Source organism: Stegodyphus dumicola, chromosome 10, assembly GCF_044657685.1.
Source record: "Stegodyphus dumicola isolate Sdum_Otavi_A_Nest chromosome 10, ASM4465768v1".
Lineage (NCBI taxonomy): Eukaryota > Metazoa > Arthropoda > Arachnida > Araneae > Eresidae > Stegodyphus > Stegodyphus dumicola.
The window spans coordinates 56987624-57013165 of NC_140777.1; the positions used below are offsets into that span (position 1 = coordinate 56987624).

At 31.7% G+C, this 25542-nt stretch overlaps 1 protein-coding gene across 4 annotated transcripts in view; it reads right to left on the reverse strand.

Annotated features, from left to right (window-relative positions):
• Positions 1-509: 509 nt before the first annotated feature.
• The window catches only part of Pcmt (Protein-L-isoaspartate (D-aspartate) O-methyltransferase), a 51918-nt gene continuing 26885 nt past the window's right edge, over positions 510-25542 (reverse strand). For 3 of the 4 annotated variants that reach the window (XR_004756966.2, XR_015043404.1, XR_004756967.2), the window contains 4 exons: positions 17358-17443; positions 11119-11291; positions 3155-3261; positions 510-1118 (listed from right to left, as the gene is read on the reverse strand). Coding sequence is in view for 1 of the 4 variants with exons in the window: in XM_035351072.2 (XP_035206963.1) it covers positions 1097-1118; positions 11119-11291; positions 17358-17443 (281 nt within the window). In the remaining 3 variants the exon portion in view is untranslated. The remainder of the gene's footprint in view (positions 1119-3154; positions 3262-11118; positions 11292-17357; positions 17444-25542) is intronic. The other variant, XM_035351072.2, reaches the window with a different exon arrangement.

Consider the following 25542-nt stretch of genomic DNA (forward strand, 5'->3'; position numbering starts at 1 on the left):
CAAGTGCTTGTGTGTTTTCATGAGATTTTAAAATAAATATTTCAAGAGTTTTCAAAAACTATACTTTAAAAACAACTTTTACAGTTTGTTAAATATACAGTGCCTCTAAAAATTCTTTACCATTTACAGAAGCAGATACACAAGTAACTTTATATGAGATTAAAATGAATTACAAAAATTCTTACTCTTTTAAATTAATGTATATTTTTTACAGGTATTCTAAGCAAAAGAAAATTACAGCTATTCTAATTTAAAAAATAATTTCTTTAATTATTAGGATTAACACACCAAAAATTTATACACATTTATATAAATGAATATTATTTATTAGTAAAAACATGATTTAATAATCTTGCCCAAAAAATGTGTGACCCAAGTGCTTCAAATACTATAGTATTTAGTACTTAGTTGTATCCATTATATCCAATTTTCAAATTAACTTCCTTAAACAGATAGCCTCAAGTATCTAACATTAGATGATGATGATTAAAATAAACAGTCACATAAAATAAACAGAGCAATCAAATTTTTATTAACTAGTCACAAACTGCAATAAACTTAACTCAAAAAATTCTTTACACACATTAAGAAATTATTTAATCATTTTTATAAATAATGTACAACACATGAGTTTATAGCATTTCAAATATTATTTGTAACATTCCAAAAGGTCAAAGAAAATAAAAATATCAGTTAAAATAGTGCAAAATTCAAGAACCAGCAAATAAAAAATTAAAAATTTTAATAGTATATTCAATTATTTTCAGAAATAAAATTTATTTCAAAATTTATATTAACAAAAATAAATTACATATATATTAGAATCAGAATATTTCTCTCAGAAGTATTTTCAAAGAAAACTTTGGAAATTTATGAATCAGCTGTTTTTTTTTTTATCTCTTGATTGGAGAGTTGCAGTGAAACATATCAGAATTTGCTTAGGCAATATGAAATAGGTTTTTGGATATGGCATATAGTTTTCTGCATAGATCAATCTACTTCAAATCCTAAGCAGCACAAATTGCCTGGTTAATATCTCTGGGATTTTGCAGGATAGCCAAAGAGAACAATCATAGCTGGCAAGAACAGTAAGCTGCTAAAGCTCATTTGTTCCTCTCCTGAAATATAGAATTTAAAGAAAATTAAAATGTATGACATTACATATCATATCCAAAATTTTTGTTTTCCCTTTTTCAATAATATTACATGTGCCAACATAAATTATTGACCAACTTATACAGAATGAGTCAGAGGTAAGGTTACATGTTTGAAGTAGATGCAATGTGTTACTGCATATTATATAGGGATATGGTGAATGACGTATTACATCTGAAACTTCATCCCCCCCCCATTTCAAATACGAGTTCTGTGTCTAGGCTTACATTATCAGCCAAAACAGTATTGAAATGCAGCAGCCAAGTTATGACAGCATGGACCACTATGTTTGCAATCACACATGCTGCAATTGATCATTGCTAAGAATAATATGGCTGATACATGATTATTAATCAAAATAATCTTGAGGCTAACAGAGAAGAAAAAAACATAATTTTAATACAACACTTGCATTCAACTATGCGAAAGACGATACAGTTGACTGTTTACAATGGGAGCAACCAGAAAAGAAAATACTCATAGGATTTGCACTGATGCAGGAACTGGTAAAGATTAGGATTGCACAAAATGGTGAGTGTGAGGCAATACAGTGAATTTGGCTAATACTACTTCACAGACATTTCAATGGCACTATATCATTTCCCACTGTCATGTCATTATCATAACACAATGCACTCAAACATGCAGTCATACTGACTCACCCAGTACATCTTAACAAAAGCTATATATAATTCCTCTAGGGCTTCTTATTTGGTGTACATGGTTTGCTTCTTGCAACAGACCAATTATGAAATTTTAATTTAAGTAATTTATCCTCACTTTATTGCAGTATTACATATCATGAAGGAACTTCAAAAATTAACCATAACATAAGCAAAGCCATTGGGCAGTTGAGGTTCATATTGAAAAAACATTCAATCAGTGTTTTAATTTCAGTAAAAAGTACTCTCATAGAATTATTAACAGACTATTCGAACGAATTGAGATATAAGTTTAACCTCCAGTTCTTCGACATAAATATTTTAGTACGCAGTGTATATTAAAATTCATTCCTAGCTTAAGATATAACAAAATTCTTCAACTGATAATACTAAATCAAAATTTTCTACTATGCTGAATAAATTTAGCAATATCATAATATATTTTACAATACTTGATGAATATAAAATATTAAAGGCAATACAGAAACATGAAATATTTAAAGCATATGCACATCTGTGTATGGGTACACATAAATGCATAAACCCTTGAATAAAGTTGATTAAATTTTAAAACAGGAAAAAAATTCTCAAAAGATTTTTTTATATGGACATCACTTTATAGAAAGACATTCACACACTTCATAAAACACAGCAAAACAGCCGATGTTATAACATAATTCTCAAAACTCAGTAATTTTCCAGTTATCGTTGATGCATTAATGTTAATTAATAATAACATATTAGAAGTAATAATTAAATGTTATTTCTGAAATCAAATGTTACTGAGTTATTCCCACATGCGTCAAAATATATCGAACAATGTTAAAATAAATAAATAGCAATTAAAAATTGTTCCTTAAAAACAGCAATTAAAAACTGTTCCTAATATTATTTCATAAGCTTTAGTAACCTTCATAAGCTTTAATTACAACCTCAATTAATAATCTATAATTCTGCAAATAACTGGGCATCATGACAAAAAGACCTGCTTAAGATTCCCTGTGCAGAATCAAAATAAATAATATTAGCAAGTATATAAATAATTTCTGAGGCATTTTTTAATACATATTGATCTTAAACATTTATTAATTTTGTTTCACAGCTGTCACTAAATGGGTCAATAATTCATGTGCACTTGATATAGTTCTTCTGAAATACACATTTCAGTATTATGGGTTGCTAAAACTATACTTTCATCAGCATAAAGTTTAAAACTGATTAAAAAAGTACAACAATTTGAAATTATAAATCATGCTTATTTCAAAAATGACTGTCTGGCCTGAGAGAGAAAATTTTAGATGAAGTATTCCAATTCAAAACAGCTACTTATGTATTACCTAATTTTTAGATCAAAAGAAGAACAAACTGAAATCTGTAGGCAAAGGAAGCTGCTTCACAATATTAGGGTGAAGATTTTTTCCTATGAAGAATTCTGGACAGCAGTCTAAAAATTAAAATGACACTGAAATACACTTAAACTTTAAAAAACTCAGGCTTAAATACGAGCCCAGAGAAAAACTAACAAGTTTTATGCATTAAACTATTTTTTGCAAATAAATAACCGCATCAAAGCTTCATAAGTAAAAAAATTTCATGAAAAAAGTATTCACTCAAATAAATTCAGCAAGTAATTTTACAATTATTTGATTTTGCCGATCCATCATAGCAAATAAGTTCAAATTTCCAGATTCCAATTGCCAAGCAAATAAATGAGCATCAGGACGATTAGCAGCATACATTAAGCATTTAAAATTTTTGCCCAGTCTTGATTCTCAGCACTAATGATAATTCTCGATTAATTTCAATTCAAAGTTTTATAGCTTCAGAAAACAAGGTCCATTCTCATACACTGCAAATTAAATGGCATTCCAAAAGAAATACAAATAATTTTTAAGAAAAATTGCCTGAATTCACCGACCTGCTAATTATAGCTGCCAATATATCAGTACTCATTTTATATACAACGAAAATTCAAAATGGTAAAACATAATTCTAGAACTAAATTACAAAATAAATAAATTCCTATTATTTTAACACAATAAATTACTTTTTTCATGATTAAATGCTAACATTTATATAACTCATAAGAACTGGAAATAGGAAGGGGAAGGAGAATGATAATATAAAATGCTATATTATAAAAAGTAAACCAGTCAAAAGAACTGATGGCGCAAATTTAATTTTCAATAAAAGTTCTAGATAAAATTTTCTGTAATTTAATTCCAAATCGTCAAAACTCTTAAACCTCATGGTATTTGAGAGTTAATTCATTTTTTGATTGCAAATAAGCTCTTAGCAGCATCGTACTGTTTTTGCTTGCATGATTTATTTAATACTTTCACTGCATCTATTTACAATAAATTTTAATTGGAATAAAAATTACAAAAATCAAAACAGCATATAAAATACAAAAAATATATAAAATATTCAAAAATTCTTAAAAACAATATTTCAACATATACATCAAATCTAAAAAAATATGGGAATAAAACAGGGAGCATTTTCTTGTTAATTAATGCAGCAACAAGATGCAGGAAGGGTTTGTTTTACTAAATATAACAAAACATGTGATGACTGTTTGCCTTAACTGGGATAATGGCTTCTAAAAGACACACGAGAAAACTACGAGAACATCTGTACAACCATTCCGTTGATATGAACTATGATCAAACTACAGATGCTCAATGATCGGTGTCTAGAATTTAATAATTTGTCAAGTTCTGAACTATACAATAATTTTAGACACCAAAAAAACAATGATAACTGATAAACATGGCTTGTTAAAAACTGATCTACACTGTATGACACAAATATATGTATATGTGATTACATCAGCATTTATGCAGTGCACTTATGCAGAACAGCATTTTTATTTCACATAATGTGGCAACATTATCAGTCAAGATAATATATATACCGGGTGGCCATAATTAAACTGACAGTGCTCACAGTGTTCAGTAGCGCGATCTATTTGCGAGAATGACGCCACATTTTGTAGGAAGATTAAACAAGACCAGGGACGAAGGATTCTGCGAAAAAACAAATTAGTTCCAAAAGTCACCGCTAGGGGAATATTTGGCACTGTGTAATAGAAAATAGAGTGTTAACAAATGCAAATCAATATGGAAATTACCTTTTATTTTGCATTCAAATGAGGTTCAATGTGACTGCCGCACAACAGCAGAAAGTAACATATCTACAGGAATCTCCCGTACAGTCCGTGATATGTTATCCTTCAACGTAGCCAGGTCCTGGACCACTCCTTGATAGACCTTGAACTTAAGGTAACCCCATAACCAGAAGTCACATGGGGTAAGATCAGGCGACCGATGTGGCCATGCAGTTGGAAAGTAGCGGCTAATGACTCTTTCTGTTGTGAATTTCTGTCGTAGCATCTGTTGCACCCATACAGCAATGTGTGGAGGGGTTCCATCTTGTATGAAAATGATTTCCCCCCGGCATTGTCTTTGCTGAAGTGCCGGAATGACAAAGCTGTTCAACATGTGGCGATATTTCTCTCCGGTAACAGAACAGGTTTCCGTCCTGTCGGGGTAATGTTCTCATAGAAGAATGGACCTATGATAAATTCCGCTGTGAACCTACACCAAACAGTTACCTTTGGTGAATGTAAGGGAATTGCTGCGACTGCATGTGGTGGTTTGTCCTCCCAAATTCGGCAGTTCTGTGTATTCACAGTTCCATTCAGGTAAAAGTAGGCCTCGTCTCCCCATAAGATTTTCCACAGCCAAGAATCATCCACCTCCATTCTGACAAGAAAGGTGAGAACAAAAGTCAATCGCTTATCATGGTCGGGGTACAGTAACTCCAGTACACGGCTGATCTTGTACGAATAGAAGTTGATAATCCTTCGCAAGATTTTCCATACCATACTGTAAGGCATATCTATATTCTGAGCTACTCCACGAGCGCTAAAGGTGGCAGCAATATTGTCTGGTCCTCTGTTGACAATCGCTGTGGCAACTGCTTCGACTGTATCCTGTGGTACAGGTTTTCATCCTCTGCCTGACTGAACCTTCAGAGAACCTGTTTCCTCAAACGTCACAACCATTGCTTTTAGCCCATTAACTAACACAAGACCGTTACCTTTATGCATTTTTTTGTGCGTTCTAAAAGCACGAAGAGCGGCTGATGCGTTGCACTGGTTGAGGTAAAAGAATTCAACCAGTAACGCACGCTCGACTAAAGAAGGAGACATTGCACATAAACTTTCAATCCGATTGATTCGAAACGCAACACATTGCCTTTTAAAACCCAAGCAGCTGGCACTGTGCGAATGGATGTAACGTGAAATTTGAGTAAAGAACTTCTTCTTCTGCTCAGCGTACGTGATATTACAGATCACAAGACTTTATCGGTGTTTATGTAGATTTTACGCTTTTTTAAAAGTGTTGCCATATTGCACTTGAATTAAATCAGAAAATGTGCATAATAAAAGGCAATTTTATTCCGTATTAATTTGCATTTGTTAACATTCTATTTTCTATTACACAGCGCCAAATATTCCCCTAGCGGTGACTTTTGGAACTAATTTGTTTTTTCGCAGAATCCTTCGTTCCCCGTCTTGTTTATTCTTCCTACAAAATGTGGCGTCATTCTCGCAAAGAGATCGCGCTACAGAAGCACTGTGAGCACTGTCAGTTTAATTATGGCCACCCAGTATCTGTCAGAATTATCTAGATAATAAAAGATACAGAAATAATGTGTTTCTCTACAATAACAATGGTTATAATGAACTCCTAATAACAATGGTTATTAGAGGATTTACTTGCAGTATTTGGGACTCTTTCCAAAATTGCTTTTAAATTTATTTTTTATACTTTTATTTCAATCCAAATGTGTAAAACAACAATAATGCATTTTGCACATTTGGCATACTTTTTAAACCAACCATATGTAAAGATATCACCATTCCATCACTAACAGGAAGAAAACTACAACTATCATTTGTTTTAAAACCATATTTCACAGAAAACTAACTATTTTTAATTATCTTATTTGAAAATAAATTTTCAGCTTGCCAAAAAATTTATAGAAAGTGAAGAAATTTAGAATTCCTTTTTACTTGTCAGTATTCATAAATTACATTTTTTACAGATTTATAAAATCTTGGTTCAGTATTTTGACTCAACTTCTAAACATAAGAAATACATAAATTTTAACTCAAAAAGCTTTCTTTCTTCTCATTATTATTCATGTGTATTTCTTTATATGCTTTACAAAATCCGTAAGTTAAGAAATATGCACAAATACTACTCATTAATATACTAGTTTTTTTTCTTTTAAGGAGAAAAATTACATTTAATTCTTTGGAATTTAGAAGAATGCCCTTTTGGCAATCAATGTAATGTCTGAAATTATTTTTTAGATGCACATTCTCAAAAACTGTTGAATAAAATTATATTTGCCATGAAACACAGTATCATATTTATGCACTGAAAAACTGAACAAGAATATGTACAGTTCAAGAAAAATTATGGCAATAAAAAATGAGATGAATTGACAGTGATTTCGACACTTCGTTAATAACATGTAAGCAAACTCAAATTTGTAAATTATGCAAGGGGAATTCAATGTATCATCCAGCTTGCAGCAATTCAAAGAACCTGGACATTTATTTGTACAAAATAAAGGACTGAAAATAAAAAATATATTTCTAATACTATGACATGATGCAAAGAATACAAAACTACAAAAAATAAGAACTATATCATAGGAAATAACCCAAAGGACTTTGACAGCAATCACTGAAAGTATGTGCCTGCCAGTCTACTGTGTCCATACTTGTTCCAGTATAGTAGTAGATGAAGAAGCAGATATAATAGCTAGAAGAGCAGCTTAAAAAAAAATGGACATTCACACAACATTCAACTCGCTAAGTCACACCTACAAAGGAACTTACAAAACCCCTAATAAAGGAACACCATACAATATGCGAAAAATACAACACTGACTATAATGCACACACTTGTTTTCTAGAAGTAAAAAACTTATTACTAACTTATTAGTGAAAAATCATCTTAATCAAACATAACACACAGTGACAGTCATTTCATAAAGTACTTCTATCACTTCAGCCTCAAGGGAAATGATATGTATATTGGCGAGGCTGACAATAATCAGGACTACTATGTCTTTGCTTTCCTTCTTATGTACAAAATCACCTAAAGAAGACAACTTTTACAAGAGTATCCTTGGAAAAGAAATAATGAAAATAGACGGCAATTGAGATAAGGAGCTAATTGCCATCTATGTCTCCTACACATAAACAATGTTATGCTTGGCTTATTTATTGATCCATCATATTTGTATAATCATCTACTCCTAACCTCATGTTATAAATTTGAGCCTTACATCTGATACAATGTTTATTATGTTTTGTACAAGTAAAATATACACCTGACTCGACATCGCCTTATTATGACTATGCTTTCCAAACATTATTGCATCTCCGCTGCATACATTTCCTTCAATATTTTCAAGAAGGCAAACAGATATTTTTACATGAATAGACGATTATGCTGGGATCAGCTTAAAGAGGTGAAGGAGCCTGGTCAACACCTGAAGAGAACTATACTTCTTAAAAGATACAAATTACTTTTGAACATCACCTCTCAGAGGCTAAAAGACTTGCCTAGAATTGTAGTTGCTATAGCTATCTTGGGGAGGTTTCATTGTATCTGTGAACTGTGACTGTAGTTTTTTTTTTATTTAACTTTGAGAAAGTAAGACTATACAGATAATTTATTTTCAGCTGTACATGATAAATTCAACCTTTTTATATCATAATTGATACACATGAGCAATATTTCAATTCTGCTGAAAGAAAAGGATTTTAATGAATAGGTGCAGTAAAATTATGAGCAATTTTTCAGTCTTGATTCTCAAGTTGGAAAATAACTAAGATAAATAATTTCATTGTGAATATGCTTTAGTTTTCTGCTTCTAATAAGGTTTTTTTCAAAACAAAGTATGCATTACTCTTTCATACTCAATTTCATAATCCCATATTGAGCCTCTCCATCTCAAAGCACAACCACCACCTTAACAAAACAAATTAGTATGGAAACTGGAAACAAATTAGCAAAATGGATCTGAACTTCGTATTAGGCTATGTGGCATATTCATATCAGGCTATGTGGCATATGCATATCAATGCCACATAGCCTCCTATCAGCAAAAATATGAAGAAATATGATTCATCTGACTCTGTTCATTCAAGATCCATCTTTGATTTCTCTACCTGTGACATGTCATGTCAATAAAATGCAATCAATAATAAATGCATAATTTTGGAATACGCTTTACTGTTTGCTTTCTGACCTTTTCAGGTCTGTAATGAAAGGATATACACTAATGCCATTATTTCTTCTATCTAGATCAGTTTTTTGGTATAAAAACAAATTTATTAAAAAATAAATAAAATAAAAACAGAGTAAAAATAAGAAAAAAGAATTATCAGTCAAACGATTGTGTAAAAAAAATTTCTTAAAAAATAAAATAAAAACGGAATAAAAAAGAATTTTCCGTTAAACTACTGTTTTTAACAGGAAAGCAGACATCAGTCAAACAATTTAAAGCAAAAAAATACAACTGTTTTTTTTTAAAAGCTGTTAAATGATTCATAGAACATAACTGTAAAATATAGTAAGTCTAAATTAAATAATAATATGATGATAATATTATTGTACTCTCTAATGGAAACATGGTTACAAAATAATGAGAGAAAAAGCATTAAAAAATTATACCAAAGAAGACACATTCTATATCTATTATATATGCATTAATAATTACGATTAATTTTAAGAATTATTAAATTTCCAGAATAATAAAGGATATTTTCCAGTTACCTTATTCCACATAATAAATAATTTATGCATAACTAAAATTTGAAATTTTAACCTTCATATTTAATAGCAATCAGTTCAAAGATAGTTAAAACTGAGAAAAATAATGAGATATGTTTAAAAAATACCTTGATGATGATTAATATAATAAATCAATATAATTTATGCCAATATAAAATTTATAAATATATACAGACATACATTTTTATATATATTTATAAAATCTATGCATAGACATAATATTAAATATACTACAAAGCTTTATTAAAAAAACTGGATTCAGTAAAAATAATTTTGGTGCAGAAGTAAGCTGAAATTATAAAATATATTTATTTAATCAAGTTAAAATTTAAAGTATTTACAGTAGCTTCTCCTTCCCCCTTTTATTATATGTACTGCAACTCAAATGACTTTTCTCTAAAATACGTAGCGTATTCGGAAACTAAGTACCGTTTCATTCTAGCGCCAAACCAAATCACAAAACCAAATTGTGACAGGTGATGAAACTTGGGTGTGTCATTTCACACCAGAATCGAAACAACAATCGATGGAGTGGAGACACACTCATTTTCCGAAAAAACAAAAGTTCAAAGTGACAATGTCATCACAAAAAATCACGTGCACTGTCTTCTGGGATAGGAAAGGCGTTTTGCTTACTGAATTTTTTCCCAGAGGTGAAACCATTAATGCGGCACGATATTGTGAGACTTTAACAAAACTAAGGCGTGCCATTCAAAACAAACGAAGAGGAATGCTCAGTAAAGGAATTGTGTTGCTCCATGACAATGCTCGGCCCCATACTGCTGGTGTCACTCAATCGTTAATTCGACAGTTTCATTGGGAGCAGTTCGATCACCCGCCGTACAGCCCGGACTTGGCGCTGTCCGACTATCACTTGTTCCTGCACATGAAGCGCGAGCTTGGTGGCAAGCGCTTTGGATCTGACGATGAGACGAAAAATGCTGTGGAGTCGTGGTTATTGAAACTGGCAGGAAGTTTCTTTGACGATGGTATACAAAAACTGCTCACCCGCTATGACAAATGTTTTATCATTGGCGGAAACTATGTTGAAAAATAGTTTAAGACATGTATTTTCATGTAAAAATAAAATTGGATTTGAAAAAATTGTTTTACTATTTTTTTTTTTTTTTTTCAAAACGGTACTTAGTTTCCGAATACGCCTCGTATATTGAAATACTAAAAAGAAAAATTCCGGTTTTAAAATTATTTCAAAATATATTCCTACTTCTAAACAAATGTGTTAATAAAAATTGCTTTATTACTGCTCTGCTTTAAAGTATGTTAATTTAAATACACTAGTGAAACAAATAACTCCATTAACTCAAATGTGTGATTTTTTGATATACATGAAATTTATCATAGATCAGCCAAAGACCAACGTTCATACAATTTTAATTTAAAGAACATTACACAACCTTCCAGGCCACTGTGCTTCTTTGTCCGTTAAGGGCACATATACAACACCCATCAGACTTGTTTTCCTCACACTGCCATCAGGCAACTTCTCAACTTGCTCCAGCATTTGATTCTGTCCTTCTCGGCCAACAGGAACAATGAGTTTGCCTCCAGGTTTTAACTGATTTACCAACTAGAGTGGGTAAGTTCAAATAATAAAAATTTTAATAAAAACATTTAAATGTCAGAAAACTTCTTCAAAAGGAAAGAAACTGTAGCTATATGAAAATGCAGCATATAATTCAGAAAAAACTATAAATTATCCAATTTATTAGTAATCAGGATAAATTTTTCTTTTAAATTATCATTATTTTCTCTGCATTCTTAAAAAAAGAAGGAAAAAAATAACTGTTAAATGAACTGAACATTAAATTAATTTTCTGCAGAATAAGTTTTATTTTAAAACTTACTAAGGAAATTAGTGAAATCAATAAAATTACAGAAATGTGACATATACTTCAATGAAGCTGGGTGTCCTTTAAATACGAGGGCCATCCAGGAAGTAGATTACGTTTCCTTCTGTGTCCGCTAGGGGCGGGTCTAGCGCGGCCATCTTGGGGTCAGAGCGTTGCGCAGCTCAGTCTGCATCTAGCCGTGCTAGTGAGAGGTTCGTGCTGTGCTCCGTTCAGATACTGTGACGGTTTGAAATGTCTGCGTTAATTGAAAATCCCGCGAGCTGCGAGGTGCGCTCAGTAATAAGGTTTCTGACTGCAAAAAACTGTAAACCGATAGAAATCTATCGGCAGCTTCGTGAAGTGTATGGGGACAACATTATCACTGAAGGTGGAGTGCGTCAGTGGGTCATAAGATTTCAAAATGGCCGAACCAATGTTCACGACGAAGATCGAAGTGGGAGACCCAGCATAGTGACCGCCGAACTTCTCGAAAAAGTCGATGCTAAAGTCCGTGAAAATCGAAATTTCACAATAACGGAACTTTCTTTGAGTTTTCCACAAATTTCGCGAAGTTTGTTGCACGAAATCATCAGCGAAAAGCTTGGTTACCACAAGTTTTGTGCAAGATGGAAGGCAAGAAGAGGTAACGAAGTGGTTGAAGGCGCAGGCGGCCGAATTTTTCGACGAAGGAATTTCCAAGCTCGTACATCGCTACGATAAATGCCTTAATTTGTATGGTGACTATGTAGAAAAGTAGTATTTGAGTGTGGCTTTCATCTGTATATAATAAAATTTGTTTCCTATACTTTGTTTATTTTTTTATTCCAAAACGTAATCTACTTTCTGGATAGCCCTCGTATATGCTATTCCAGCAACATAACTTATTCATATTTTTAGATTTTAGATTTATGCTATTTTTAATCATCCACAAATAGATTTCATCATTAAAGTAGCCAACTGAAGTTTTTAGAATGTGCTTTAGGAAAGCACTTCCAAAGCTAGCCCCTCAGACTGACTACATTTAAAGCTCGTCTATATAAGCAAAGTTATAAATAAATAAATCAGCCCATAGTCTATAATTTTCATCCTCCTATATGGATTTTACATTAACATCAGGTTCTACATTCCAATACAAGTATTGTATGCGTATAATAAAATAAAAAATCTTACGTGTACACAACATTTCCTTGCATGGAATATTAAATTATATGCATTCTTTTTTCTGCATTTCATTTAAACTTATTGAATTTAATTCAGTCTACTTGGTTGATAGCGTATAAACCACAATAGAATAAATGCACTCTTTAAAATTCACTACATTTATTTACTACAGTGACACTCTGGCGCTGGGTCCACTTAACAGTGTTGCATCTCATTCTTTTACAACTCAGAATGCACGAAAATTATATCATCTGAAGAATTATCTAATTGTTACCACATGTTCTATTTAAACACTATAATAAATCTAAAATGATGTGTAAAATAAATTACATAAATCAAAAAGAAACAGTTGCTGTTGCAAAGCTTAGTTTCTTTAGATTGGCAACAAATTCACTATTCTGCTAAGTTTCAAATGTAAACAAATATAGCTGCTATGGTAAAAAAAAAAAAAAAAAAATTAGGCTTAGCCGCACTTAAACAGCTTTTAAATTGTTGATAGGTCTACAAATATTGCATGCAGGTTAACTAAAGGCATAAAAACCTTAATCGGAAGATTAGAACAACACAACTCAATCATTTTTAAAGCAAAAAAATTTATCGGCATATTAGAATAAAAAATCTGAGCTCACGGAGCCGAATAACAGCGTGGGTATATGTGTATATATATTTATTTACTTTCGGTGTGGCCCATAGCCACCAAAAAGGGAGGTGCACAACTACATCCAATAGCTGTCCTATATACAAAATTTCAACGTTCTGAGGTTACTCGTTTTTGAGATATGAGAGATACACACATAAATATGTACGCACGTATGGGGTACAGAAACTACGAAAAAATCTCTTCTGAATCAATTTTATTAAATCAGTTTTATAATTTTTTTTGGGGGGGGGAAAGAATCCTTTATTCTGTTTATACATACAGATGTCACACAAAATAAACTGCATTCGATAGCGGTCAAAATGGATATTTTCGTTTAAATATGGTACTTGGAATTTTTCAATATTCAATACTTCCTTTACTTCATACAAGGAAGTAAAAATCAGCAATCATACAGTATGCTATCTAATACCTTTAGTTATTTATTTATATGGTGCCACTAAAAGGCTATTTTTTAATTCAACTGCACAACTTTTCAGCATGGGAAGTTAAACAAAAATATGTAAACTTTTGTGTGCGCAAGGGGGTAAGAAATGACTGAAACAACAACCAATTTTAATAACGCAAGCTAAAAAATAATTAACTAACTAAAAGAAGTAGGTTACATACCACAATGATTACCAAAAAATGTTAATCGAGATAATAATTATCACATTATTTTTATTAATTACATTATGGATACAAATATTTATATAATTTTTGCAAAAAGATTAAAAATTGAAATTAAAGATAAAGAGATAGGGATTCTCTTTAAATGAGTCATTATGCTACCTTGACAACAACTGCATTTCAATTATTATTATATACTGTTAACAAAATAAGTTAAAAACTTCCTAGAACAAGATGTGATTTTTTTTCCAACAACAAGATATGTAAAAATGATAACACTGGCTTTTTTTTTTTTAATGCTAACTGACACCTTTCAAAAAAATATTTTTTACTTACACTATCAATTGCTTCTTTTTGCAATAAATTAGCTCTTAGAAATATCCAATATAAAGTCCTACCCATAATTTACCAACAATAATAATCATACAAAATCCTTCCTTCAAGAAATAATGAGGGAGAAAAGGAACCCCCAGCATGCTTTTATTTAGAGAATTACCCAAAATAGTGCAATTTAACACTGAGAAGGGGGCTCAGCCTTTGAAAACAATAAATTGACATCTGTTTTGATTTGGTTAAAAGATAACAGGATTAAATCTTACTAAGCAGTTTTGCAAAAGCTTCTGAACAAGAAAAGTATAAGTTCTAGTTATATGCTGCTATTAGGAAGAAATTACTTTTAACGCAAATAACTGTTTCCAGATAAAGCAAAGTAATTCTATGTCAGGATTCTAAAAAATGCCAAAAGATTATGACTTTATTTTCTTCAAAATCTTGATGTAAGATATTTGAAACCTTTATCTTCATTGCTTTCTTACTAAAAATAGAAAATACTATCCTATGTATGTAGGAACTTCAGTACTTCTTCTCAACTGGGCTCAAAGATGCAATGTCTCTGAGTAAGTTTTTCACTGTTCGTTTATTCTAATTCACCATAAGTTTCCATTGTAATTGCATGAAAAATCTAAAATTTTGATACCATGTACCAGTCTTCAGATTGGATATGATTTCTGGGCTTCAGAAATTTGTTCTGATGAAGTAATTCTGAGATAACTCGGATAACAATAGTAGCCAAAAACATTTTTCACATCTGAATTTAAAAAACACATTCATAATTTCATGTAAGGATTCTTTGTGAAGATGAATATCCATCTTATATTTCTGTTGTCATATACATTTGGTGGCTTGTACCTGCGAAGAAACTGAATGCTTCAACTCGAAATAATACTGTTATACAACCAAACTCATCATTATGGAAGAAATGCCCTAAGGGCTTGCAGAAATGGATAATATGCATTTTAATTATTATTATTTTTTTAAAGAAATACATCTATTGCATCATTAAATCTTTCAAAAGGTCAAGACTGAAGAGATTGATTACTGCTTCCACTTCTATTAAAAAAAGATATATTTATTGTAGACTGATTGTACAAAATTTCTCAAAAGGATTAAAACTGAAAAATGTAAGATTGCCCGGGGATTTCTCGATACTCTTTCTTCAAGCTTAATAACTTTTAATAATGCAATGAATTTCATTATTTGTCTTCCAACTTGAAGACCAAACACTTTAATTATAGGTATCAACAGTTGGAATAAAACTCAAAGTCAAAAAGGTAAAAAAAAAAAAAAAGGGAAGGAAAGAAGATTTCAGGACTTATAATTTATTAATTCTGAAAGCATAACTATAGACCAGGAGTCAGCAATCTTGTATCTGTGACATGCCAAACCAATCTACCAACATGATTCATGCCGCACAGTAGAAAATATATATGAAACAATTTGATTCCCGCAGCAATGCATGCAGAGTTAGGGGATAGACATACAAAATACAAATTTAGAATTTTATTATATAATGATTATATGCTATTTAAAGGTATTTATTAATGTAAAATAAACGAAATAAAATATAACTATTCCATCAATATAAATAAAAAAATTTTAATTATACATATACTATGTGTCTTTTAAATATGTTTATTAAAATAAAAAATAAACAATATACAATTACAACATAATAACAAAATAAGGCATGCAACATCATTCACTTCAATATTTTCATCAAGAGCAATGCTAAATGCAACAGTTTCTTGTAATCCAGAATTCTGTTTTGTTGCTACATTTTCTGCTACTTCAGTTATTCATCTTTCAATAGTTCGCCCAGAAATCGATATTTCTTGAATTCGGGGCATTACTGTTCGTAGATTTGGTAAACTGCTGAACAATATTTCAATACTTTTTTAAAATGTGTATTTAATATATTCATCATTTGTGAAAGTTTTGCCTTCGACAACTACATAATGAGCAATTACGAAACTACATTCGTCACATTACGTTTGGTTACAATTATTTGACAAAAAATGTTAATTTGTTTCTGACATCCAGAAAAACAGCTCTTTTTATAACTTCAAATTTCTCATTGGAATTCTAAAATTTAGACCGATATTTAGTTTGAAAATACATTTTTACATTTTTAATATGTGACACATGATGCTTTGCCACATAACACACATACAGCACAATTCTTTTTATGTACGAATATATATTAATTCATCCAAGAGTCTTGAAAACTGGGAACATCAGGCTTTCTTTTTTTATTGGATATTTAATTAAGTATGTAGGTATGAAATGTCCCATTAATTAAAATTAAACAAGCAAAATACAAGTTTTCACAATAAGACTGTGTCGCAAAAATAAAAGTTACCTAGCACACAATGTGCATCGATTAAAATCATATTCGATACTCGTGCATTGGCATGATGAACTGAACGAAAGGCAAGAAAATGCGTAAGGTGGGTCGGCACAGAAAGGAGAGAGAGAGCGATAGTATTTTTATATGATAACTTTGTAGAGTGGTATAAAATGACAATGATAATTTTACTGTGTACCAAATCTGGCATGCATGCCATAGGTTGCTGATGCCTATTCTTGACAGTTTCTTAGTTTATAAACAGTTTTTTTGTTTCCAAGTATTCAGAATAGCCATTCTGAATTCCACAACTAGTTCTGCTTAGGAATGGTACCTACTAATCATTTACAGTGAGGACTATACTAACTCACAGAAAATGAGTAAGTGATGCTCTCTAAGTTAATATTTCAACTTATTCAGTAATTTTCATGCAATAGAGCTTCTTAAATAAGAAATTTTTAACTATTAAAATATTAGAGAAAAAGTAAAAGATAAATGAAAATGCTTAGTTCTATGCTGAACTGTTTTCTTTTATTACGAGTCTCATTTTCAGAATATAATTCATCTAGCATATAAGACATTGAGCATATTTCAAAGAATAAAAAGCTTGGCAGTATTTAGCCACTTTAAGCACACTTTCTAACCACAAAAAGATTTTTTCAGCATACAGTATTAAGAACTATAAATTATTACCTCTTGAGGTAACTCTGGGGCTGCAGCTCCTACATGGATAGCATCATATGGAGCTTCCTCTTTGTATCCTTGTCTGCCATCTCCAACTTCATATGCAAAAATAAAACAAATAATCAACATTTATAAACAGAAAATAAGAGGAAAAAAAGAGTGGTAACTATTTAACAAAACAAAACAAAAAAATTAGAATCACATATTAAATGATTTTGGATTTCTGTCTATGGTACAGTGTTAGTTGTTTTCCTATCTAAGTATATCAAACACAGTGAACATAAATCTTAACAAAACTATTTTTAAAATATTGCATTTTCTACAAAGGGAAAAAAATGGAAACAGTAGAATATACTAAGCTATCAGATGAAATGATAGTATCTTGAGAAAGAAGTAAAAAGAAAACCTACAGCTTAAGAGTTTTGATCTAGAAAAAGAAGTGGATCATTCTGAAGGCTACATGCAAGCTACTGTAATTTAGTGAAACTTCTCAAGGACTAACCATAAAGCTATTCAATCTAAAAAAAGTAACTTTTCATGACCTATATTACCTCCCCCCACCAAAAAAAAAAAAAGTTGACTGGGATAAAAAAAAAAAAATATTTTACATGAAAACTAAGTCAGAAAGTATATTCTATCCAAGATTGGCACTCATGGTGTATAAATAAGTCATACAGACAAAAAATCTCAGCAAAGCATATTAATCAAATTTTCGAAGAAGCTACCTTTTAGAAGATCAAATATATACCACTGAATGGCAAGTAAATTCATCTAATCTCAACCCTATCTAGAAACTGTAGTCATTCATAAAAAAATGGTAAAAACAGAAGCCATTCCATCGATGAATCTCTTAATTTCCAGTATAGTTGCACCTCTGTGGTCATGGTTTCAGTTATCAATGGTTCACAACACAGGAAAGAAGTTCTCTCCAAGTTTCAAAACTTATATCATCTGGCAGTGACCAAATGTGAGGTAACATTATAGGACTCAAAAGTTCCCAGACTGAGTCTATCACGTAAAAATTTTTGCAGTACTGCGACTACGAGAAAGGTTTTATGTTACTGCGTTCTCACCCTTTTCTAAAAGTGGCTTGTCTCAAATCACGTGGTCGAAAGCTCGTGGCGACAGCATTTTTTGTAACCGGCGATAGAAAGAAATGGCGTCAGTTGAGCAGAGAATGAATATCAAACTTTGTGTTTGCTTGGGAAAGAGTGCTACAGAGACTTTCGAAATGTTGAAGCATGTGTAGGGATGTGAAATGTAATCGAGTGAAGCTTTTGAGTGGCATCATCATTTCAGAGAAGGCAGGCAAAGTGTCGAAGACGACGAACGCTGTGGCCGTCCCGAGAGAGATTTCGAGCACCAATGAAAACATTAAAAAGGTGTCTGCAGCGGTGCGTGCGAACAAGAAGCAAACAATCTGCCAAACAGCAGAATCATTTGGGATATCAGAGGCCAAGTGTCAGCGGATACTGACTAAGGATCTTAACATGCATAGGGGGTGTCAACACATCATTTCCCGCATGTTAAACGTAGACCAAAAGGGAATTCGAATGGAAATGACGGGAGACTTAATCTCGGCTGTTGACAAAGGCCCTTCCCTACTCGGCAGAATTGTTAATGGAGACAAGAAACGGTGTTTTTTATACGACCCGCAAACCAAGAGAGCATCAGCAACATGGAAATCACAACAATCTCCACGGAAGCAGAAATTCAGCCAAGATCGCTCTAAAGGAAAGGTCATGCTACAGGTATTCTTTGATATCCAGAGCGTTGTGCATCCGGAATTTATCTCTGAAGGACGCACAACAAACAAAGAACTCTACATCGAAATCTTGCGTCGTTTGCGTGAGTCGATCCGGTAAAAGAGACCAAAAAATGTGGGCTGAGCAATCATGAGTGCTGTTGCATGACAACGCTCCTGCTCACCAATCCCTACTCGTCAACGACTGTCCTGCGAAAACAAAAACAACTGTTTTGCCTCATCCTGCTTACTCACCTAATCTCGAACCCTGTGATTTCTTCCTATTTCCTGAACTGGCAAGATGCTTGCAGGGTCATCGATTTCAATCTTCAGATGAAATTCCTCATATACCCACTTAAAAAGGGTGAGTGCTATATTCCCATGGTAATCACGATAATACACAAATGCATTAAGGAGGCAGAAACAGGGTTTTCTTCCTCTCTCCATAACATGCATACACTTTCCTAATGAATGTAACTAAATGGGATGGAAATAAAACCGGTCAGCTTTGGCACCTCATACCCATTCTCAGGTTACAAGTTACTTCTCAGTATCATGCTTTTCTCATCTCCTCACTCTGAAAGCTATAAAAATATCAGTAGGGGTCTACAGCTAACAGTGGTCATAGCATCTGACCCCCATCCCTACACTTACATTTTGTTGTTTACTCTGTTTCTAGCAATTTCCTTATTCTCATCAGTGACATGTTATAGTCAGGAATTTCTTATTTCAGAATATTATTTTAAGAATAGTGATGCTACCAAATATTTAAGCTTACGAGAAATTATGATATGTTTTGTCTATTAGTGAGTAAGTCAAAATTTGGATGCAATAGAAACAGGGAAGAAAAAAGTCCCATGCAAAAATTAACAGGTTTTAAGATGAGAATGAATTTTCAATTTGTGTGCTAAAGAATAAGAAGTTAGTGCTAATTTTCTATGGCACTACAAACTGTAAAAGTACCTGTTGTGCTGGGGAATAAAATGTTAATGAAAACGGAAAAAGGCCTTAAAATTTTTTGTTCACCTTCAGCTTACAAAGATGATCATCTTCATTCCATTTCTTCAATTCAAACAAGAACACCATCAATAAATACAGTTTCTACATCATTATCGTACTTCCTCTCCTCATCAAAAATACTGTGTATCATCACATGACTATGAATATTTCTGAATCTCCATAAGAAATTTTCTAATGATATGTTAAATACAGTACACACACAATGTTCACTGTAAAATTTGCAGCCATAAGAAGTTTTCTGATTGCTTTCTTGGGAAGGGGAGAATTATTCATATCATTCCTTGAAACCATCTGCATCATTCATTATACTATACAGTAAAGGAACAATATATCACAACTTTTCATTCACCTTTTAGAGATTATGTTACGTTTTCAAACTTCCTAATTTAATATAACCATGAGAAAAAAAAATATAATGTAGAGTACATTTTGCATTATTTTATTAATAATTTAGTATATTTTATTACTTATTTAATAATCCTTACTGGGTCAACTTCATTGATTATATTTCCTAGAATTTATACATTTTGCATGAGTATCCTATATGTTTGCAATTATCCATGAATGTTCTGGAATGAATTGCTTATAGATACTACTGTATCATAAAAGTTTCGTTTCATGATGATCAGGTGAAATAGATGTGCGAAAAATTGATGAAATCAATCTTAAGCTAATAAACAATTGCTAAAGTCAAAGAAGAATTCCTTTCAAACTAGGCTTATGATTACATTTTACAAACATATATTTAATTAAAACTACACTTTCATATGATATGTTCATATAAATCTGCACACTACTGCATATAATTCGACTGCCTCATCCGCGACCATGAGTGCAAACACGCATGTGTCATTTGGACCGAATTATTCTCAAAATAGGGTGGAAAGATGGGGGCTTTCTTTCCCTCCAGCATAGCTCTTTCCGGAGAAGAGAAAACCTTTCATGTCGCAACAAGTAATACCGCTCCTTTTGGATGAGTCTATGTATTTTTGCAGAATGCCAACCGGGGTTGTGCTTGAGACAGTAGAACTATACTTGCATTGAAATAATTTTATACACAATATGTTAATAGCAAACTACACAACATGAATTACAATTTCAGTATATTATGAATTTTAATATCCTAGTCATTAACAACTAATATTTTTCATCATTCATGCCTTTAACAATTATTGGTTCATAACACTCTGCTTTCTCTTTCTATAACAGACAGAAACTCAGGTATAACATACTCACTATAGCATTTTTAACTAGGTTCTTTTCTATTAAAAATCCTAAATAAATAAAATCCCTCATGAAAAAGGAAAGAGTTCAAAGCTCAAAATGTGAATTCATAAATTATAGAAAATTAAATATGCATGAACCGTAATTAATGGTACTTCACAAATTCAAAAAGAGGTAACTTTGACTATAATCCTGGAATGTCATACCATTTGCACTACTGAAAACTGTGACATTAAAATGTACAGGTGTTATTCTTCATAATACATTTTCATTAATCTATTTCCTTTTTAGCAGTTTTGATGTCAGCCTGGTGCTTAAAGATATGATTTATTCTTTCAGTTTACAAACAAGCAAATAATCCCTCAGACTGAAGTTATTGATAGCCCTGCTATAACAAAGCATGAAAGTGATATACAAAATTTCTCAACTTTGAACAATAAAGAAAGTTTGCCAGCCAATTTCTAACAGATTTTAATTAAGAGAAAATTTTTTTCTAAATAAGTTAATGACAGAGAAGAAAGGTATTTGTTTTTACATAAAACACATATTATTCAAATTTGAAAAAGACTAAGACACTCAGCTATGAAAATAGCCATTTTAAAATTTATTTAGTAGAGCACTCATAATCACAAAAACAGAAAGAAAATGGTTAATGATTTTCTGAAATAATTAACTTTCATATCAATAGACTTTTAAAATTTAGAAATGTCCGCATTTAAAAACTATTTGAAATGAATTCTACTCCGTAACAAGAAAACTGAAAAAAAGTTAACAATAATCTATTTAAGGAAATCGAATACTTTGTTGGTATTTTTGTAATACACTTTTAATGGATAGTTTTTCACCTGCTGGGCAATATTAAAGTTGCTGATGTCAATAGTTTTGTTCCTATTTAAAGACGTTTCACTTATGTTAGTAACATGTATTAAAAAAATACCTCCCAAAGAAATTTTTTTAAGATGCTACAAGCTCTAATGTTCAGATAAAAGTATATTTAGATTATAAACAGAATTTTTCATCAAATAAAGTTAACAGCTTTTATTACATATGAACAAACATGGGGCGGATATACATTAATGGCTTCATTTTACAAACACTGAATTAATTTTTCATTGGTTCTTATAGAAAATAATTTATTTTATGTATTACTGCAGAAAAAATATTTAGACTGCAATAATTAGGTCAATTTATAACATGATTAAAAATTAGAATTCTAAATTTGTTATTTTACATTAAAATTAAAATAACTTCTTTAATCAGCATATTGAAATAACTTAATGTACACTATGTGCTGTGGATCACGATTTTTTCTTATCACTAAAATGACTTCATCATATAGTTTGTAGCCATTTATAAGTATGAATCTAAATATTTCAAAACATTTTATAATTTGTACAAATTTAAATCAATGACATTTGCATTAGATTATTAAATTCAATGGTGCTGCAACCTTTCAACTTACTGCAGTAAAAGAAGTATATGGAAAGGCCACATGGTTTGAGTCATCGAGATTGAGTTTCTTGAAGTGTGTAAGATTTATTTATGGTTGGAGTGAAGAATTAACTTTAGTTAAATGGTGTGAAAAGCAGTTGGAAATCAGTCACGGAACAGTTGTGGATTGGAATAACTATATGCGAGAGGTTTGTGTGGATTCTTTACTTAAATGTCAACAACGCAAAATAGAAGGACCTGGTATGATCGTTGAAGTGGATGAAAGTATGTTCACATAGCACAAAAACAACGCAGGACAGGATTCTACCACAACAGTGGATCTATGGTGGAGTTCGTCGTGAAACAAGTGAATGTTTCCTTGTGAAGGTGCCAAACCAATGCATGAGTATTATATTAGAGGCAATAAAGGAAAATATCGAAAAAGGAACTACGATATATTCTGACTCATGGAAATCATATTGCATTGAAAAACTGGAATCTGACAGATTCTTCCTCTGTCCTGGGCAAATTCCAAATTTTCATTGGTTTCATTGGTTTCATTTGTAAAAAGACAATTTAAGAATTTACTATGCTTTCATGGTACAACATCCTGATTCGCCGGTTTATACCACGTGACCCCAAATGATGTCATCTCACCTAAACTACGCTACAAAAATCTGATTCTCTCAGTATATTAATTATCTATATTAATTTCAAGTTAAATCTTAGTATGGAATAAAAGTTTAAATTAAAGAATTATTTCAATATTATAATTTAAAAATTTTGTGTAACTGTATGCCAATATTGAAAGAAACGATCAATCTGATGAGAAATAGCAGCGACTTGTTTTGAAAATGTGGCGTGAGAGGTTATCAGCGAGGATATTCCATTTGTGTCGGTTGTACCATTTTTGGTGACTTTATCGCTTGCCTCGGCGAAATGGAAAATTGGGTCATCGAAACGGAAAAGCACCGACCTTTTTTATATCTATTTATATATATATATATAGAGAGAGAGATAGATAGCAAAAATATTTCCATTTTCATAAAATGCTGGCTCTGAAAAGGACCTTTTTTAATACACAAAGAGACATGTAAATATTCATTCATTTAAAGCAGGGGTCTCCAAACTACGGCCCGAGGGCCACATCCGGCCCGCGGACAGATTTTGTCCGTCCCGCGGAGAGCTAGCATACTTGAAAACTCCTTTTAGAGAACATATTTTTTATAGAAAATTAAATTTAGTTTACTGAAGTATTATAATTTTATGTTGAATAATTATTAATATGACATCTACATTGATATGGTCATGGGCTAACTACTCATAACATTGTTGTAGGCTTATTGTTATTGTTTTTGTGATAAGTTGGATAAAGAAACACAGAACTGTAATGAGTAAAGACATGTATAATATGCAGAAAATTTAACTTCAGTATATAATAACTAACAAATTATTGAAATGAATCCAACTAACATTTTATACATTTTAAATAAAAACATAACTTATAAAAAGTATAATGACATATGAAATACTAATGAGATTTATGTAATTGAGATTTTCCACTGAGAATAGTTTGTAGTTGTGGACTAATTTTACTTGTACCAATTATAAAAAGAGATTTAAGATGCTCATCAGTTAATTTAGATCTGTAAACATTTTTTGTGTACTTCATTTTGGAGAAGGTCTTCTCACACAAATAAGTAGTACCAAAAACAGAAAACAGCCCACGAGCAAATTTATGCAAATTATCAAATTGTGTCAGTGGAAGACTCTTATAAAATTCCAACAAAGATGAGTTTTGATATTTGTTCTTAATTATATCACTGCACTGTAGATCAATCATTTCCATTTGAAGTTCCGGGGCTAGGGTTTCAATGTCAGTATCAAAAGGATTCTGAAAAATCTTAATTTGATTCGCAATGGCATCAAAGTCTGAGAAACGAGTATCAAAATTTATTTTCAAAGCACTCAAAGTTTCGATTGCAAAATCGATAGGAAACTCAGTCTCAGTGGTGTGGCTGAATATTTCACATGTTTTAGAATGTGAAAAACATTTACTTCGTAGTTGTGATTGAAACAGTATCAATTTCTTCCGGAATGATTTGATATTAGTGTATAAATCAGGAAGATGCTGGTTTTCTCCTTGCAATCTCAAATTCAGTTCGTTCACATGTTTTGTCAAATCAACATAGAATGCTAACTTCCACAGCCATGCGTTGTTTTGTAATTCAGTAAGAGGGCGATGCTTTTCATTCAAAAAAATTTCGATCACTGCTCGAAGTTCAAAAAAGCGCTGAAGGACTTTCCCACAACTAAGCCAACGTACGGCAGTATGATAAGGTAAGTCATTTTCTCCAATCTCTTCAATAAATTGTCGGAATTGTCGGTGATTCAGCCCAAAAGATCTGATAAAATTAACAGTTGATATGACTGGTTTCAGAACTTCAGACATATCCAAACATTTTCCGCACAAAGACTGTTGATGAATGATACAATGTAAGACTAATGGTTTTGAACCACCGTCATTTTCTACAGCCTTTGACACAAGAGCGACGACTCCTTTATCTTTCCCACTCATGTTTTTGCCTCCATCAGTTGTAATACATTTCAAGTTTTTCCATCGAAGGTTCTTTTGATTAATGGCCATTTCAACTCCTTTAAAAATATCTGTACCAGTAGTTGTGCCATGAATACTATACATATCAAGAAGTTCTTCATGCATTTCATAGCTTTTATCTACTCATCGAATATAAATCAACACCTGAGCAGTATCTG